This window comes from Gorilla gorilla, chromosome 8 (assembly GCF_029281585.2).
Source record: "Gorilla gorilla gorilla isolate KB3781 chromosome 8, NHGRI_mGorGor1-v2.1_pri, whole genome shotgun sequence".
Lineage (NCBI taxonomy): Eukaryota > Metazoa > Chordata > Mammalia > Primates > Hominidae > Gorilla > Gorilla gorilla.
The window spans coordinates 55,611,045-55,631,896 of NC_073232.2; the positions used below are offsets into that span (position 1 = coordinate 55,611,045).

Sequence of the window (20,852 nt, forward strand, 5' to 3'; positions counted from 1 at the left end):
ATACCTGGCTTTAAGTATGCACAGTAGTGATTTAATGACAGATGAAACTATCTGGACAATAAAACTTTTAAAGATGGCTTATAATATTTAAACAATGTAAATAATTGGTGAAATCATGCTGGGCTTTTTGACTTACTGCACAATGAACGTGAGTTGGAGCAGATGAATAAATGATAGTCACATATCATAGCCAAGTTAGAAGTTAAGCAATAGGTAGACTTTTGGGACTCCCACATGTCTGCAGATGCTGATGTCTAGACCTACGTATGTGTGTTGTACTTCATAGGGACCTACAATATATATTTTATTACTTTTTACTCTCTAGAACATTCTTAACAAGCAGGCCTTACAGAGGTGAATACAGTGGTTATTCAGTGTTTGATCAGACAAAAAAACTCTATTAAAAATGATTATAGGCTGGGCATGGTGGGTCACACCTGTAATCCCAGCACTTTGGAAGGCCAAGACAGGCAGATCACTTAAGGTCAGGAGTTCATGACCAGCCTGGCCAACGTGGTGAAACCCCGTCTCTACTAAACATACAAAAATTAGCCAGATGTCGTGGTGGGCGCCTGTAATCTCAGCTACTCGGGAGGCTGAGGCAGGAGAATTGCTTGAACCTGGGAGGCAGAGTTTGCAGTGAGCCAAGATCGCACCACTGTACTCCAGCCTGGGCGACAGAGCAAGACTCTGTCAAAAAAAAAAAAAAAAAAAAAAAAAGATTATAGGTGCATGTATTAGTCTGTTCTCACGCTGCTAATAAAGACATACTAGAGACTGGGTAATTTATAAAGAAAAGAGGTTTAATTGACTCACAGTTCCACATGGCTGGGGAGGCCTCACAATTATTGTGGAAGAGAAAGAGACATCTTACATGGTGGCAGGCAAGAAGAGAACTTGTGCAGGGTAACTCCCCCTTATAAAACCATCAGATCTTGTGAGACTTATTCAGTATCACGAGAACAGCATGGGAAATACCTGCCCCTATGATTCAATTACCTCCCACCAGGTCCCTCCCACAACAGGTGAGAATTGTGGGAGCTACAATTCAAGATGAGATTTGGATGGGGACACAGCCAAACCATTTCAGTGCAATAGCATGTCATGGGTTTTAAATGGGTATTAGCACTAGAGAAAGCACTTGTCTCAAATAATGAAACTAAGTCTTGGTTATAAGGTGTTGCCAGGAATTGGTTGAAATTTTCTGCTTGGTTGGCTGTGGTCATTATCTCAGTCTATAATCCTGCTCTTTTCATATTCCCAATTGAAATGAGATAGCAGTGGAGATATTGATACCACTTGTAAGTATAAAAATGCCTGTTATTGTCTACACTCTAAGGAAACCCCACAAAACGTAAAATCACAGGTGAAAGGAGACTCCCCAGGTATCAATGACACTTTGCTAATGTAGAAAGCATGTGCCAGGGAATTTCTGATCAAACCTAATTGTGGCTTATATTTCTGCATATTAACTTGCTATGGGTCAAGGGCCCGAAATTGGAACCACCACCACCACCATCACCATGACTTTACCATCATCACTGTCACCTCCACCACTGCTACCACCACCACTATTACCACCATAGTTACTCTACCACCCAACTTCTGCACATCAACATTGAAGTAAAATGCAAGTGTTTGTGGTGCTATAAAATGGCTTCTGAGGGTTCTCACACCATTGCCTATTAACTATTACCAAGACCTACTTACTCAGGTAGACTGAGGGGGCAGCATTTACTCAGAACTAAGGATTTGTGAACAGAAATAGAAGACAAAGAGAAGTTTTGAGATGAAACTGATGCTCTTGTAGTCAGTTGTTGCTTCCAACTCAAAAATACCTCTGTGGACATCATGAACACTTCTATAGACCCATCAGAGGAAAGGAGAGCATAGGACATCTGAAAATCTTTCAAAATAAACTTTAAGTTGATAATGTAGAAACAGAAAGTTGCTGTCTTTAATGAGCACAGAATACCCACAGAGGCATTCCTTGTGGAACCAGCATGTTTAATAAGCATATAACACTACTCAGATCCATGCAAATCCAGAATAAATTGGCAGGAGATTTTGGAGCGGGAAATGAAAGTCATAAAGACATTTTAGGGACTGTTGGGGGCATTTGAAAATGTCTTGGAGATATCTGTGTATGTAGGAAATCATTGATAATTTTCTTAGCAGTGATAATTTTAGCATTGATAATTTTCTTAGCTTATCACTGCTACTTATTGGACCTACTCAGAGAATATTGGGGTATGCATGCTGAAGTTTTCCAGAATTAAGCAATCATTAATTCAACTATTTATTTCCAAATAGTTCAGCCAAAATGCATGTGGATAAAGTTAAAGCAAATATAGCAATGTTAATTGTTGAATCCAGGTGGAAGGTACATGGGTATTTTTTATACAGTTTTTCAACTTTTTCATTTGTGTGAACAATTTCAAAATAGTAACTTGAAGGAAGGAGGAAAAATCCTGAAAGAGGTGCATTAACTTTTTAAGTCTCTAGTTTTGAGACTAAAAAAGCTAATGCACCTCTGTCTATTATTATAGATAAATAAAATTATAGATATAGAGAAGAAGGAAAAGGCTAATTGCTCAAAGAAGAAGCTGGCAGACAGAAGTGTCTAGATACACTGTGCAAGACTCATGGGAAGCATTTACTTCAGAAGTGCATTTAAACACTTTAGGATTAAATGACAAAATTATTAGTTTCTGTTTTTCATTTCTCTAATTTTGTATTTATAATGTTCAAAATATAGCTCTTCCACAGTAATAATTTTGTTGGAAAGCGTGAAAGAAGTTTTCAGTATTTAGAATTCCCAAAGCAATGACATATAACTTACTGTCAGATTTAAAACTGCACTGTCATTGCCCAGTTAAATTTGCCCTGACAAGTAAAGGTGAAAAATGAGTAAAAATGAACTCTCATACACTTCTCTTTTTCAATGAGTAGACCTCACTCATACAAAGTACAGTTGCCTCTTTATTATCCTGCTGATTAATCAGTTTGCATATTAACCACAGTTAAAGTGTAGTTGAGACCCAGGGTGATTAGTGCAGGCCTGCCACCTCACCTTCTAGGGACCTGTGCTGGCTGAAGGCACATGTGGAGGCCAGAGCTGGGGGAGGGGAGTGGGAGAGGTGGAGCCATCCCCACCCCCTGTTGAGCCTGAGTACTCAGTCCTAATCCACTTAATTCCCTCCTGGACAATCAACAGTAGACTCTTTTGTTACAGGTTATCATGAACTTCCTATTCTTTTACCTTCCCTTTACTTCAGAAGTGCATTTAAACATTTTCTATTAGAATTAAGTGACACAAAATCATTCGTTTTTGTCTTTCATTCCTCTAACTCTGTATTTATAAATTTTTCTATTAGAATTAAGTGACACAAAATCATTAGTTTTTGTCTTTCATTCCTCTAACTCTGTATTTATAAATTTCAAAATGTAGCCTTTCCACAGCAATAATTTCATCAGAAAACATGAAAGAATTCTGTTAGCCAAAAATCACCTGAAGATATGTTTTTGAAAATGTATATGTAAATGAAATCATGTCTTGGATTTGTCAAAAGGTCTTTTTATTTAAAGCAATTACTCAATCCAGACCACTTACGAGCATCACTTGGAGAACTTTGGGGTGTGTGTGTGTGTGTGTGTGTGTGTGTGTGTGTGTGTGTGTGAGACAGAGTCTCACTCTATCACTCAGGCTGGAGTGCAGTGTCGTGATCTCAGCTCACTGCAACCTCCACCTCCTGGGTTCAAGTGATTCTTGTGCCTCAGCCTCCTTAGTAGCTGGAATTACAGGCATGTGCCACCATGCCCGGCTAATTTTTGTATTTTTTAGTAGAGACAGAATTTTGCCATGTTGCCCAGGCTTGTCTCGAACTCCTGACCTCAAGTGATCCGCCCAGCTTGTCCTTCTAAAGTGCTGGGATTATAGGTGTGAGCCACTATGCTCGGCCACCTGGAGAACTTTTAAAAAGACGATTGCTCAGTTCCTGATTTCTTTGGCCTGTGTAGAGACTGGGCATGCAATTCTAAATGAACCCAAGGTCGAAAGCCACTGATTCATAGTCAGTTTTCTTAACTGGGGGTGCCCAATGGAATTACCTGTGGCTCTTTTAAAAGCAAGATGCCTGCAGAATCAGAATTTCCATGTCTGGGTTCTTGGGCATGTGTATTTTTAAGGGTTCCCCTGACAATTCTAAGGTGGACCTTTAGTTAGTAACTACTGATTTAAGGCAACTCTCACTGGAAGCTTGGTGTGTACTGGTAAGTCAACATCTAATGTATTTGTTTTATAAGCTCAGATTTGTATGTGTCAGATTGTCTGAGAGCAACACCTGTGCTTGGAAACATTCCATTCCTCTCCAAATAGGAGTTAATAAATAAAGGGATGAGTCTAAACTGAAGCCTGATTGTCTGGGATGAATGTAATAGCATGGTGCTTTCATTTCTTCTGATGTAATTATTGAAAGCAACTGTCTGGTACAGCTAATGTACTTAAGACACATTACTGTGTGTGATCCAGATTAGACAGTGCTCATTACATAAATGGAATGCTATTCACTAGATACCTTCAGTGTCAGGAGATATAATGGTGGTAACACTTATGGTGGTGGTGAAAACAGCTAATTTTGAGCTCCTATTATGTGCCTGGAACTATTCTAAGTGATTTAGCAGTATTAAGTTGTTTATAGTTCACAATATCCCTATGAAATAATTTGTTAACCCCATTAAAAAGATGACGAGGCCGGGCACGGTGGCTCACACCTGTAATCCCAGCACTTTGGGAGGCCAAGGTGGGTGGATCATTTGAGGTCAGAAGTTCGAGACCAGCCTGGCCAACATGGTGAAACCCTGTCTCTACTAAAAATACGAAAATTAGCCAAGTGGTAGTGGTGCACGCCTGTAATCCCAGCTACTCGGGAGGCTGAGGCAGGAGAATCTCTTGAGCCTGGGAGGCAGAGGTTGCGGTGAGCTGAGATTGCGCCAGTGCACTCCAGTCTGGGCAAGATAGTGAGACCCTAACTCAAAAAAAAAAAGAAAAAAAATGAAGAAACTGAGGCACAGAGAGCATGAGTAACTCACCCCCGGGGACACAGCTTTTAAGTGGCAGAGTCACTGGCCATCTGGCTCCAGATTGCCTCATTTTATCCTGAACACTCTACATCTGCATTGCTCAGTGCAAGAAAAAGGCCCTTGAGGAGTCCACGTATTTTATAGTCTGTCCTCCAGGATTTTATACTTGCTAGTATTCTTGGTTGGGCCACAGAACCACCATCGTGATGTATTTTTTAGCATGAAAGATTATATTTAGACAGTGTTCTTTGTTAACGTTTATTTCTAATCCTAATGAAGTCTTTTATTTATTCAGTGTGCTTTAAAAAGAACTGACATAACATATTCAGTAACAATTATAAAAAGTATGAAGAACTGGTCGGGCGCGGTGGCTCACATCTGTAATTCCAGCACTTTGGGAGGCCAAGGTGGGCAGATCACGAGGTCAGGAGATCGAGACCATCCTGGCTAACACGGTGAAACCCCGTCTCTGCTAAAACTACAAAAAATTAGCCGGGCATGGTGGCACGTTCCTGTAATCCCAGCTACTTGGGAGGCTGAGGCAGGAAAATCACTTGAACCCAGTAGGTGGAGGTTGCAGTGAGCCGAGATCGCACCACTGCACTCCAGCCTGGGAGACAGAGCGAGACTCTGGCTCCAAAAAAAAAAAAAAAAAAAAGTATGAAAAACTAAAAATTATGGCATGGAAGGCATCATTACAGGAATGGAACTATTTGACCTTCAGACAGATAAAAGGTAGAAGGCATGACATCAGTTTACAAATATTTAGCAGGCTAACCAATTAGCTTATCTTCCTTTAAATGACACCAGAATTAGTTGTAAGACCGAAAGGTACGTATATACTGTAGGCAGAAACATGTAATTCAGTATGATTTTTTAAAGAGTCATTCAAAGATGGGAGAAAAGCGTAAGTCACTTATCGATGTCGGTTGGTTTTGCCTGCATACACCCATTTGGCTTTCCGCATATACCCATTTCCGTGGCAGTGCCTGGATCTGAAGGTCGAATCCCTAACCCCACCCATTTCTCAGCTAATGTTGTTTAGAAGGGGCATAAGTCCCTCCTGTTCTGCAACAGTGAGACCCAATTCTGGCCGTTCAGAGCATTCCTATCTCCTGGATTACAGCAATTACTTTAGGATAAAAAGTGAAATCTGAGCCCATCTAGTGAGACTCAAATTTGAGACTTTGTCTAACCTTTTGGGAAAGAAAAACTCTACTGGGGTTCCTAAGCTGTAAAGATGACATAAGTCCAAAGCTGCTGGGAGTAGAATGTGAAGACCAATGATTCCTACCATCATTTGAGCTGGATTCAACCGACCTTGAAGTTAGCACCATACAGATTTTCTTGCCATATAAACCAGCAATTTAATTTCAGTCTCCCCCATCCCTGGAAAGGGAGTATCTTAAACCAGTTCAATTTGGTTTTCTGTCATTGCTAATGTGGTTGCTATTGGTGGTAATGAAACCTGGTAGGAACAACCACATATCAATGGAAACATAAAAAGTCTAGCATCTTAAAGTGCCATTCAACCTTGAGATTCTATTATTTTATGCTTTCTCTCTAGAAATAAGTAAATCCAATATTAACAAAAGAGAAAGAAAATGAGGAACTATGATTTAAGAGAATGATATAAAGTTGGGAATTTCTTTTTTCTTTTCTTTTCTTTTTTTTTTTGAGACGGAGTCTCACTCTGTCACCCAGGCTGGAGTGCAGTGGCGTGACCTCAGCTCACTGCAACCTCTACCTCCCGGATTCAAGCAGTTTTCCTTCCTCAGCCTCTCCAGTAGCTGGGATTACAACCATGCACCACCACACCTCGCTAATTTTTTTGTATTTTTAGTAGAGATGGAGTTTCACCATACTGGCCAGGCTGGTCTCAAACTCCTGGCCTCATGTGATCCACCCGCCTCTGCCTCCCAAAGTGCTGAGATTACAGGCGTGAGCCACCACACCTGGATAAACTTGGGTATTTCTAAACAAAAACTTTAGAAAGGAGCTCCTTGCCAATTGATCACTCTAAAATGAACACCTTCCATTTCCTTATAGTTCTGTTGACTTAGGGGCAGTGCATCTATGAAAAGAGAGGAATGGGACAGCTGTTTGGCCCTGTTCTCTCTCTGAGTAGATTTCTTTCTTTTGAAGACTTCCTTTTCAGACCAGATTTGCCTACATGGTTTGTTCCTGAGGGTACTAGTGGCAGGCCTTCAATAGTGACTGGTTTAGAAGACTTAACTAGACTATGATGTCAACAGTTGCACTGGCTGTTTGAATGCTGACTGTGGAGAAAATTCTATAAGTGATATTGGAGGCCTCATTATAGCCATCATGTACAGGAAGGCTGCTGTCACATCTTCCACCCTATAACTCTTGTCATTTATTTCACAGCCAAGGATTCTGATTCCTTTGGATTGGACTTGGTCTTTTTTGAGGCTAAGGATGATTTCATATACATTTAGTCATATACTGTGTCATGTACAATTTGATATGTTAGCAAGTAGTGTGAAAATTGGAGCGTTCTTCAGAAGAAACTTCCTGCTTGTATTTTCAAGATCCAAGCATTTTTAATTATCTCAGTAATAGGAAGGGAGAAGAATACCTAACCCAAAAGGCTGCCTATGCTAACAGTCAGATTTTCCTCCTCTACCTCTCAACCCTATTCCACCCACACTCCCACCCCCATCTCCCACACCCATCGGCAGATTAACCTTGCTATTTCTTTCACGTAAGCTAATTTCTAAGGGAGGTGCTCAGAAACGTGCATGGTGGCAGAAGGTAGCCAGCCTCAGATTAAAGATTTGCTGGAGATAGTCCCCCTAGAAGATAGGCATCTTTGACGGGTGACATTTAATATGCTGCTTTCTCTCTTCAATGTGCTTTGCCAGCATTATTCAGGCGATGCATTCAACACCTCTCAACAATTGGTCAGCAAGATTACAGATTTTTTGTTTTAAGGCAGAGAAGTTGGTATTGTGACTTCCTTAAGGTAGTGCAGTTAGTTTTGATGTCTCAAGCTGGATGTTGACACACTCAGCTTCCACTCTGACCTTGATTCACCTTCTTTTGTTCAAGTTCATAACCAGATTGTCTTGAAATCAATCCAATTTGGAAATTTAATGAACGAAATTTCTTTATATGCTATTCTCAAAATAAGTCTTAAGAGTAATAATAGTTGGCTTCAAGAAAATAAATACTGCAAGGGAAAAAAGACCTGCTTTTTCTATTATAGTAGGCCTTTAATTTTTATTTTATTTTACTACTTGTGTCAGGTTTCCTTTTATGGAATCCATTTCTTAAAAGTGTTTCCATGTAGTTGTGCTGGATGTTTAAACCTACTACTATCTATTTGGGTAGCGGTTTGCCATTTCACTCAATATCCACTGCACGTCACAATAATTATAATACTTAATACACTACCTGCCACAACATTTTATTGAATGCATCATCTCATTTCATGCTTTTGGCTACCTAATGGAATGGGTATTATGATTACCACTTTACAGACGAGGAGACTAGGGCTGTGAGGAGTGTTTAGCTTGTCCAGTTAAATAGCTTGTCCATAGCTATTAGGCGGTAGAGCTGAGAATGGACTGTAAACCTGATGGGTGCTTAAACCCGTTCTCCTGCTGGCCACTAGGCAATAGTGCCACTCTAATAAGCAGAGCATAGCAGATCTGAGTAAAGCATGTTAGCCATGGGAAGAATCGATGCGTAGACAAGTATTTTGCAAAGCAAAAACACCACTATTATTTTTGTTAATCCAGCAGGCAGCTCTGACTTCTCCCTGTGATGTGAAAAGGATATGCTATCCTAAATATCTACATAGAGGGATGCAACATTATAGAAATATAAGAAATAAATTATCTTCAATTATTAAAAATCTAGAGGTAGGCTGGGCACAGTGGCTCATTCCTGTAATCCCAGCACTTTGGGAGGCCAAGGTGGGTAGATCAGTTAAGCCAGGAGTTCGAGACCTGCCTGGCCAACGTGGTGAAACCCCATCTCTACTAAAAATACAAAAAAATAAAATAAAATCAGCTGGGCATGGTGGCACATGCCTGTAATCCCAGCTACTGGGGAGGCTGAGGCAGGAGAATTGCTTGAACCCAGGAGGCAGAGATTGCAGTGAGCCAACATAGATAGAGCCACTGCACTTGAGCCTAGGCGACAGAGCGTGACTCTGTCTCAAAAAATAAAATAAATAAATATCTAGTGGTATGAGATTAGCATCATCTGTGTTTTTGTTTGCATGGTAATTTAGAGTTTTCAAGCCACTTTCACATTACTTGGGTCATTCCATTCTCACAGTGAATCAGGGCAATTAATATTTTCTACCTGTCACCCTAATGCAGAAATGGAGATTCAGTGAGTTTTTGACTTGCCAGTCACTGGGCTATGGAGTGACAGAGCCTGATTCAAACCCAAGTCATCTTATTCTTCGTGTGGGGAACTGACACCCACATGACTTCCTCTGCCTTGGCCCTGTCCAAGTTGTGGCCATAGAGTGAAGTTATCCCTGATAGCCCTTGACTTTCTGTGGCTCCCAGTCTGATTGTATCATCCAACTGTTACTAAACTAAATTGTATTTACAGTCTCCCAGAATTGTTGCACTGAGTGTTGCGTGTGACTTGTTATTGGGAGATTTCCTGGCTGCTGTTAACAGCCTGTCAAGGCTACCAGTTAATTTGCAAGACCACCTTCACCCATAGGTGGTAGAGCTGTTAGATAAGAAAACTTGCAGAGTTAGTTCTGGACCTTAACTCATGTCGTCTAACACTGGAGGTTGACAGTCAGCAACGTAGAGAATTACTAATATTGGAGTTAATTGGATTTCTCCTTTTTTTCTCTCTCTCTCGCAAACACTTTCTTGACCCTGCCTCTTTTCTTCCCTGCCTGGACAATTATTTCCAGACCTGGGCATTTGGGTGTGTCCTTGTTTTAAGGCCAGTGTGTACTTGTTCTCCTCTTTCCTCTGATGAATAGGACTAGTGAGAAACTATTTTTGGAAAGTATTAAGCTCTTGGAGACGGTGATATCATCATTAGTCAGGCTTTGGACTCTATCAAATAATGTGCATTTTCAGTTTAATAATCCTTGACATCACTTCCAAAATGAAAAGTAATGTGCTTATTCATATTATCTTTGACATGGGAATAAAAATTATTAAAAATTCAGTGTGAATTTTTCTTTAACATAGTGTTCTATTAAAGCCACCCAGTGCTAGGTGTTGACTTTGTATTGCCTAGTTTTTGAAGTCTTTCTAAACCTCAGTTTCCTCATCTGTCAAATGGCTCCATTACTCTCAGGGCTAATAGGTTCTGACAACTCAAACAAAAAATGAATGTATGGGCCTAGGTCAGTCCTTACCATTGAACTGATGCACAGTAAGTTGTGGTAGTACTGTTAACAAAGGAATGTAAATATTTTGAGTCAATAAATAAGACCTAGGCATTGATAAGATGCATTCTTGAATGGCCTCCATTGGTTTGATAAAAGCATCCTATGTGTATTACTATAATGCCCCAGTGCTGGGACTGGAATATTTTTATTTTTGCTGTTTTCCCCCATAAATGATCAGATTGTGACAAATGAGCTAATATAAGTGAAAGTCCTTTGAAAAGTATAGAAGGCTTTACACATATAAGGAGACATTATTATAATTCCATGCCAACGCCAGCACTGCATTGGTGCCAGACTTTGACGTATATGTTTTCTTTTATCTCCATATCAACCATCCCCAGTTTGAAAATGCAGAAACTAAGACTGAAAAAAGTTGAGTAATCTGCTAATGATCACAAAACCAGCAGGTGATGCTGGTGCATCTCTGAAGGAGCTTTCAATAAGTAAAGATAAGGAAAGGTCAATGACAAAAGATCTCCTTTATTCCTGATGGAGGCCAGGCGAGGACTGGCTTAGTGTCTGAGCCACGTGGGCCTGCTAACTGAATCCCTGAGATAGGCACACTCCCCTACCCAATGACTGTGGTGCTGGCCCAGGCCAGGCACACTCTTTGCAGAAGTAGGCTTTGGAGAGAAGAGGAGACTGCTCACTCTCTGTGCCCATAGATTGAAAACTGGATCTGAGCAGAACCTTCCCGGCTACCTTTCCCAAATCTATCATTCAGATACATCACTTTAATTTCCAGGGCTAAAATGAATATAAAGGGGTAGGCAGAGGCCCATAGTTACACAACTGGGTTGTCTTTTCAAACTGGAAAAATCGGGAGTGGGAAAGAAGTGTTTTCATTAACAAGTGGCAAAGGCAATTTCCAAATCTAAGTCTGTGACTCAACTTCAAAGGCAAGCTTTTCCATTAAGCCCAGGCAACATCCCTCCTTGCTGAGAAAACTTAAAAGTCGGGTCTAGTTCATCTTTAACCATCATCATATGTGGTATCCTGTTTATCATTTTTATTTTAAAATTTTTGTGAATACATAGTAGGTATATATATTTATGGGTGACATGAGATATTTTTATACAGGCATGCAGTGCACAATCACATCATGGCAAATGGGGTATCTATCACCTCAAGCATTTGTCCTTTGTGCTACAAACAATCCAATTATGTACTTTTAGTTATTTTACAATGTACAATTAAATTACTTTTGACTGTAGTCACTCTGTTGTACTACCAAATACTAGGGTCTTATACTTTTTTTTTTTTTTTTTTTTTTTTGAGAAAGGGTCTGGCCCTGTCACCTAGACTGGAGTGCAGTAGCACTACCTTGGCTCATTGCAACCTCCACCTCCACCTCCCAGCTCAAGCCATCCTCCCTCCTCAGCCTTCCAAGTAGCTGGGACTACAGGCACACACCACCACGCTTGGCTCTTTTTTGTGATTTTTATAGAGATGGAATTTTGCCATGTTGCCCAGGCTGGTCTTAAACTCCTGAGCTCAAGTCATCTGCCCACTTTGACCTCCCAAAGTCCTGGGATTATAGACATGTGCCGTGCACCCTGCCTTTATTCATTCTTCCTTTTTTTTTTTTTTTTTTTGGTGCATTTTAACCATTCCCACTACCCTCCACCCCCTGCACTCCCTCACTACCCTTCCCAGCCTCTGGTAACAATTTTTCTACTTTCGATCTCCATGAACTCAATTATTTTAATTTTTAGCTTTCACAAATCAGTGAGAACATGAGAAATTTGTCTTTCTGTGCCCAGCTTATTTTAGCTAACATAATTACCTCCAGTTCCATCCATGTTGCAAATGACAGGCTCTCATTCTTTTTTATGGCTGAACAGTACTCCGTTGCATGTACATACTCCATTGTGTATGTATTTTCTATTTCTATTCATCTGTTGATGGACACTTAGATTGCTTCCAAATCTTGGCTATTGTGAATAGTGCTGCAATAAACATGGGCGTGCAGATGTCTCTTTGATATACTTCTTTTCTTTTGGGTATATACCTAGCAGTGGGCTTGCTGGATAGCATGGTAGCTCTATTTTCAGTTTTTCGAGGAACCTCCAGACTGCTCTCTGTGGTGGTTACATTCCCACCAACAGTGTAAGAGGGTTCCCTTTTCTCCAAATCCTGGTTAGAATTTGTTATTGCCTAACTTCTGGATAAAAGCTATTTTAACTAAGGTGAGATGATATCTCATTCTGGTTTTGATTTAAATTTCTCTGATGATCAGTGATGTTGAGGACTTTTTCACATACCGGTTTGCCATTTGTATGTCTTCTTTTGAGAAATGTCTATTCAGTTCTTTTGCCTATTTTTAGTTGGATTATTAGATTTTTTTTTCCCTAGAGAGTTGTTTGAGCTCATTATACTGGTTATTAATCCCTTGTCAGATGGAGAGTTTGTCAATACATTCTCCCATTCTGTGGGTTGTCTCTTCACTTTGCTGGTTGTTTCTTTTGCTGTGCAGAAGCTTTTCAACTTGATGTGATCCCAGTTGTCTATTTTTGCCTTGGTTGCCTGTGCTTGTGGGGTATTACTCAAGAAATGTTTGCACAGTTCAATGTCCCGGAGAGTTTCCCCAATGTATTTTTTTTTTTAGTAGTTTCATAGTTTGAGGTCTTAGATTTAAGTCTTTAATTCCTTTTGATTTGATTTTTGTATATGGTGAGAGATAGGGGCCTAGTTTCATTCTTTTGCATATGGCTATCTGATTTTCCCAGCATCATTTATTGAAGAGACTAGTATTCCTCCAATGTACGTTCTTAGCACCTTTGTCAAAAATCAGTTCACTGTAGATGTATGGATTTATCTCTGGGTTCTATATTGTGTTCCACTGATCTATGTGTCTGATTTTTTCCCAGCACCATGCCATTTTGGTGATTATATCTCTGTAGTATAATTTAAAGTCAGATAATGTGATTCTTCCAGTTTTGTTCTTTTTACTTAGGATAGCTTTGGCTGTTCTGAGTCTTTTGTAGTTCCACATACATTTTAGGATTTTTTAAAAAATTTCTGTGAAGAATATCATTATTTTGATAGAGATTGCATTGAATCCATTGATTACTTTGGGCAGTATGGACATACTGTTAAATATTTAACAATGTTTATTGATTCCCCCAATCCATGAACATGGAATCTCTGTTAATCATTTTATTTCTTTTTATTTATTTATTATTTTTTTGAGATGAAGTCTTGCTCTTTTGCCCAGGATAGAGTGCAACGGCACAATCTCGGCTCACTGCGACTTCTGTATCCTGGGTTCAAGCAATTCTCCTGTCTCAGCCTCCCGAGTAGATGGGATTACAGGTGCATGCCACCACACCCGTCTAATTTTCTTTTTTAAATTTTTGGTAGATATGGGGTTTCACCATATTGGCCAGGCTGATCTTGAACTCCTGACCTGAAGTGATCCACCCACCTCAGCCTCCCAAAGTGTTGGGATTATAGGCATGAGCCACCACCGCACCTGGCCCTGTTAATCATTTTAAATGTGTATTTGTTCAGTAATTAAATAGAGGCAAAGTTTTTTTGTTAGTACTGTGGTGCTATGCACAGTAACATGTCAGAACAAACATAAGTGAATAGTTGAAATTTTATATTTCGGTTTTAAGTAGATTCTAATCTGTAAGAGTAAGTCTTCGCAGACAGGTAGCGTGGAAATGAAATACCAATTCAGTATCTATGTATAAAACCATGGGTTCCATTGAATTGCTTCATTTTATATTTAGATGGATGCTCCGTAGGAAGAGTATTTTGTTTCCCTGTATTTAGGTTATTAAAATTGAGTTATGTCTGCTCATAAACCTGAGGAAACCACAAAACTCAGAAGAGAAAGCACTAAGGTACCTAAAAACATGTTTAAGTGTTACTATCTGGGACAAATATTGGGACATATAGCTCAAAATAATATAGCTCATTGTTTTGATCAAGTATGAGATTTGTTCGTGTTACAACAAAGCTTCAATGAGTGGCAGAGTTGCAAGAGTAAAGAAGTTAAGAAAGGACTCAGAGGGATGTGGAATCCATGTCCTGGCACACTCTGGCTTTGATAAATATTACATGATTGCAGTGATACCTTTTTGTGAGACATAATTCATTGTTTCAATAATTAATGGCACCAGTGCATGTTTCTAAGAGTACCAAAGGTAAATAATTTACTGTAATTACCAAAGAGGAATGATATTATTTATTTATGAGAACTTTTTTTAAAAAAATGAACCTTTGTGAAAAATAACCTTAGGCTCCCCAATATAAGAACTGTAGCTTGCCCTCCACTCCACTCATGCCAAAAAAATTAAAGGAACATCACTACTTTGTATTAAGTATTTTGCCCTACTCTGAAGGTTTGTTGGTTTGGGTCTCCAAAAGTCAGTATAAGTTGTTGTTAAATAAGGCCAGACTGAAACCAACACCTCATATTTGGTTAATCCATATAGAATTTGGGAACTTTCCTAAATGATTTATTGCTTTTGACGGGTTAGAATCTTGGTTCCGTGGATTCTTATTAGAAGCTTAATTGCACACCCATTCACTAGATGTGTCCTCGCTCATTAAATGCAGATAAAGCTGTTCCTCATTCATTTTTGCATTTTCCTAGGACATGGGTGAGATGGTGACTTGCATATAATTGCTCTACAAATTTATTTTTCAATTTGACTTCAGGGCTATTTTTTAAAAATCTGTGTAATTCAGAGTAAGTTTTTAAATTTAGATTTTATTATTACCAAAGTTATGCAATTAAATAAAAAGCCACATCATTCTACAAGACACACTTGTTAGGAAAAAACATAATCCCCATATACACCTTCAGTCCCCAAGTTCTCCTTTCCAGAGACAAGTGCTTGGAATCATTTTTGATAACTCGTATGATGTGCTTGGATATCTCTAAATACTACATGTATATTGTTCTTGTTGATTTTTTTTCTCCATTTCAGGAATTATTTATTGACTTCCCCAAATGAAGGATGAAGCTTTTTTTTCCACACTTTTCCTCCCCGACTATGCACACTTCATATCCTCCCATTTCCGCAAACAGTTGTAATTTATTTTGCTTATATCTGTATTTGATGCTTATCTTGTTATGCCTATGTAAATGTTACTCACATATGTGGCTTATATTATGATTGCTTTTTCTTTCTTTTTTTTTTGAGATGGAGTCTTGCTCTGTCACCCAGGCTGGAGTGCAGTGGTGCAATCTCAGCTCACTGCAACCTCCACCTCCCGGGTTCAGGCGATTCTCCTGCCTCAGCCTCCCAACTGGGATTACAGGTACGTGCCACCACGCCCAGCTAATTTTTTGTATTTTTAGTAGAGAAGGGGTTTCACCATGTTGGCCAGGCTGGTCTCAAACTCCTGACCTCAAGTGATCTACCTGCCTCAGCCTCCCACCTGACCTGATTGCTTTTTCTTTCCAGCACAATATTTTATTTTCCCTGGAGTTTTTTCACTTGCTTGATGTCCTCTGTGCATATCAATAGTCCAACCCCAAAACTCTCCCCCAGTTGTACAAATATCTCAATATGTTCACATTCATTAGGTGATCTATGTGTCTCGTCTACTTACCTCATCTTGCTTAGAGCTTTCTTACTTGTCATATTCCTTGTAGGTCCACTGTACACAGATGTGCTCTCGGGTCTTCCTTCATCATAACCATGAAAATTCCCTTTGTTTTCTCTTGTGTTGGATTCCATGCCCTCCCTTTTCTTGGGTCAGTCCTTCACTTTGGTGGAGTACATCTTCCATTAGTTTCCTCAGAGAGTGCATGAGAAATATGTTTTTTAAGGTGTTATATATCTGAAAATATCTGTCTAGTTTATACTTGTTTTTAATTTAGCTTATTATAGAATTCTGACTTGAAGTCATTTCCTGTCAGAATGTTAAAGGAATTGCTCTATTGCCTTTTACCTTCACGTTTTGCTGTTAAAAGTCTGACACAGACCCTCCATCTGTGACCATTTTTTCTCTCCATGTTTATAGATTCTGTCTTTGTCTCCGAACTCTGAAATGTTACGATGATGTACCATAATGGGTTCTGTATTCATAGTGTTGGTCACTCACTGTGTCATTTTATGCTGGCAACCTCTGTCTTCAGCTCTGGAAAAGTTTCTTAAATGGTTTCCTTGATTTATTTTCCTTTGTTCACAATTTTTTTTTCTTTCTAGAACTTCTTTTTTTTTAGACTGAGGGGAGGATTTGAACCTCCTGAACTTATCTTTTGCTTTCTTGTATTTTCTCTCCTATTTTCTACAGTTAAAAATTTCTCTATACTTTCTAAGGTTTTTTTCAATATATTTGTTACTTCTAAGAGTTATTTTTCCCTAAATGTTTTTTTATAATAAGTAGTCTATTGTTTCATAGGTGTACAAATATCTCATCTCTCTCTAGATATTAATGAATAATTTTAAGTTTTCTTCTCCCTGAAAAGCCTGTTTCCTGCAATTTGCTTTCCTTCTGTTTGCTTGTTTGTTTTGTTTTTATACTAGATGCTTTTCTCAGCAGTCTAGTGACGGTCAGCTGTCTACTCATTAATAAGCTCATTGGAAGCTCTCTATATGGTGTAGAGGTTGTTATCCGTGATTTCCACTGAAGTAATAAGCCAGAACATTTCACTGGGAAATTCCCATGGGCAGGTCAGAATCCTCGGAGACTTCCCATTTTTTGCCTAGAACTCTGTCCCCAGCTGTGTCTGGGAGACCAGTAAAGGAAGGGTGCGATTCTGAATATTCAGTGTACAATCCCCATTTTCAATATGGTGCCTCTAGCCTTCTAGTCTCCTGCCTGTAGTCTTCTGCTAGGGTTGGTGGTAGTGATGGCAGGGGATCATTATTTGACAACTGAGGGGATTATGAAGGTCAAATCACTTTTTAAAGAGAATTCTAGCCAATCCTTCTGTTTTTCTGCTGATGTGTTTTCTCTTATTCTCTCTGTCCTTTCTGTGTTTGTATTTTTAACTATGTGACTGTCATTTCACTGAGGTTTCAGTAGGAAGCAGATTGTGGGGGATCTGTGGGCTAATACCTTTTATCACATTGGCACATTCATAGCCATTATCTTTTCAAATACAGCTTCTACTTTATTCTCTTCTTCTCTTCTATTTCTAAGGGTCCAATTTACACCTATGTTAAAATCTCTCAATGTTCCACATCTTGTACTGTTTTCTTTCTTTTTTTAAACCTATCCTTCATTTTGTATATTTTTCCATTTAGGGCTCTAACTTAACCCTCTTTTATATTGTGTCTAAGTAAAGAACTGACATTGTATTTAGCACTGAACCAATGCCCATTTGATTCCTTCTTATGTATATTCTAGCATTCTATCCCATTTAATTTATTTTCTCTATCTTTCCCTCTGTTTTTGTAAACATACTAATCATAGTTATTATAAAGCACTTATTAGCTTACCTCAGAATCGGGATGGCCTGGGAGTCTATTTATAGTGTCTCTCTTGCTTGGTTTGGTTTTATTTCATTTTTCTGTTTTTATCCACCCACTCTGACCATGCTTGGCAATTTTTCACTTTATGCTAGACATGGTGTATAAAAAATTGTGGACACACCCGATGGTGATATATTCCTTCACAGAATGTCTGCCCTCCCTCTGCTAGGCAAATAGAATAGTAAATTTTAATTCAATTAAGATTTTGCTGAAATGAGGCTGGTCTGTAGCCCTGGTGAGAGCTCACACTACCTCTGGTTTCCCCCCAGCACACCAGCATCCTTATTTAAAATTGTTGTATGATCTTCGAATCTCTTCCCATTATAAGTTCTAAACTTTTAAGTCATTTCCTCATTACTGCCAAAAATCTCCATTATGCTCTTCAGAGATATTTCTGGTTAGGTTTTGAGCTTCCTGTTCTGCACAGCTTCGGAATTCAGCAAATGTTCTTAGCAGGAAACTGTAGCATGCTTGAGGCCACCCAAATCTCCACCAAAACTCTCCTGGCTTTTCTGTTCAACAGCAGTGACCCCTGTAGGTTAAAAGTACAAATCTGTTTGCACTGGTAACTGACAAAAGCCTGTAAGTTAAAAATGGGCAACAGAAAGTCAACACAACTCCTGAAGATGTTCACCCTCCCAGAGTTTGGTAGTTGTTTTAGTTCTCGATGCTTCAACCGCCCTCTGCTGCATTCAGATACGATTGCTGTATTTTATCTGGCTTACTTGGAAGAAGCACTAGGCTGCTACTAGCTACTCTGCCCCACTTGGAACCAGAAGTCATCAAGATTGAATTTTTCATTTTTTATTTTGAGAATTGGGAAAAAAAATTACAGTTGTTATAGGATTAATTTGGAGACATGTTGAAAATGTGACATGTGCTTAAAATCATAATTGGAGTTAGTTCTGTGATATTTCTTTGCCATGTCAGTTACCCAGGGAGCTTTCTTAAAAGATTGAAATAAAACAATACATCAATAGACTTTATTTTCTAACATTACACTCAGATTTCAATGTATTTCTATAGAGGAGAATTTAAAAATTATTTATGTTGAATGTAAGTCTATCTGGAATTAGAGGAATACAGATATATTTTATATGTGTAGAGAAACCAGTCTTGTATGGTTTGTTGATGTAGTTTAATTTACCATTTTATTTTTCAGCATCTAACATTCACAAGGGAATTTGATTCAGATTCTCTTAGACATTACAGCTGGGCTGCAGACACCTTAGACAATGTCAATCTTGTTTCAAGCCCCATTCATTCTGGGTAAGTAACCTAAATGTCACTTTTCATTATCCTACTACATGAACAGTGCATTTATTACTTAGAGTTATAAATTCACATCAGCAAGCTTCATATATATGAATATATTCATGTATGAAATGTATATTCATTAGTATATGTGAGATGTATTTGTAAATCATTGTTTTTTTCTAAGTAATTCTGTATGAGTTTTTTTTGAGAAAAATTTAATTTTGTTAGAAAAAATAATGAAATTATTAGTACAACAAACTTTCCTGGCTATTCTAATCTTCTAGGTCTTTAATTTTCCTTTTCAGAAAATTTCCTTTTTAAGTTTTTTAAAATTTGAAACATAATGATTTTTCTCCGTTTTACTTTTCTATTCAAATGAAGTTTTTCTAGGTATCCGATTTTTCTTTCCAATAGAAAATTAAATATGTAAGTATGCCTGTTAATTTACCTTAACTGACTTTTGTGCTTCCCTTAATAATAGAAGAATTTCTCTCAAATATTTAGTAGTTGTTTTTGTTTTTTGTTTTTGACTGGGTCTGGCTCTGTCAGCCAGGCTGGAGTGCAGTGGTGCAGTCTTGGCTTACCGCAACCTCTACCTCCTGGGCCCAAGCCATTCTCCCACCTCAGTTTCTTGAGTAGCTGGGACCACAGGTGTGCACCACCATGCTCGGATAATTTTTGTATTTTTTCATAGAGATGAAGTCTCACCATGTTGCCTAGGCTGTTCTCAAACTCCTGAGCTTAAGCAATCTGCCCGCCTTTGCCTCCCAAACTGCTGGGATTACAGGCATGAGCCGCCACACCTAGCAAATATTTAGTTTTTAAATGAGCAGTAAGCTCTGGTATTGTCATTTTTTTCTCATATGATACAGGTCTTTGATTTGATAAATGATTTGTGTGATTTTCCTTTTAAAAGAATATATAAATTTGAACTTTCAAGTTGGTGCCTCTGCATTTCTGAAATAAAATTACAATTAAGTTGTATTAAATTGTAATTTTAAAAAATGAATAAAAAGAATAAAGATATTTCCTTAAAAAAAAAAATACCAGTGTCTACACTGGAAGTGCTGTGGTTAAAAACCACATCGAGTAGCCTCCTCATACTGCCTCCCTGGTCAATGGAATTCGAGGCAGGAGGCTAAAAGGGGACCTGCTTCAATTACTGAATTAATAAATTAGTGTATCTTTAGATACTGGATTCTTCATCTTTGGGTAATTCAAATTTGGGATAATTGACATCCATATAAGTAGAATCAAAATAATTCATTAAAATGATGAATATCTCAAGGTATTTTTGCCTTTGAAATTGGCATTTAGGCCATAAGTTAATTGTGATCAAGGACAAGGGCAGATTATTTTGGAATTAAATAAATTAACAATAATTAACATTTGTGAAGTGCTTCATATATTATATGAAGTATTTGCTGCTGCTCCTAATTAAAATAAATTGTAATAGCTAACGTTTACTTACTTCTTGTCGTGTACCTGGCATTGTGCTAAATCTTTTACATGTATTGTCTCATTTATATTTACTTGAACCTTATAATGATACTGTGAGATACGTATTACTCATTATCCTCATTTTACAAATAAAAAATCAGACTCAGAGGAATGCTTCAGGTTAAAATACCGTTATAGATTTCGGCTTTGTAATACTACAATTCTGAGAA

The 20,852-nt window shown here is 38.5% G+C and overlaps 1 protein-coding gene across 26 annotated transcripts in view; it reads left to right on the top strand.

Annotated features, from left to right (window-relative positions):
• Positions 1 to 20,852, top strand: part of ANK3 (ankyrin 3) — a 704,894-nt gene that overhangs the window by 599,770 nt on the left and 84,272 nt on the right. For all 26 annotated transcript variants that reach the window (XM_055354157.2, XM_055354158.2, XM_055354146.2 and 23 more), the window contains one exon: positions 19,088 to 19,194. In XM_055354157.2, the coding sequence (XP_055210132.2) occupies positions 19,088 to 19,194 (107 nt within the window). The remainder of the gene's footprint in view (positions 1 to 19,087; positions 19,195 to 20,852) is intronic.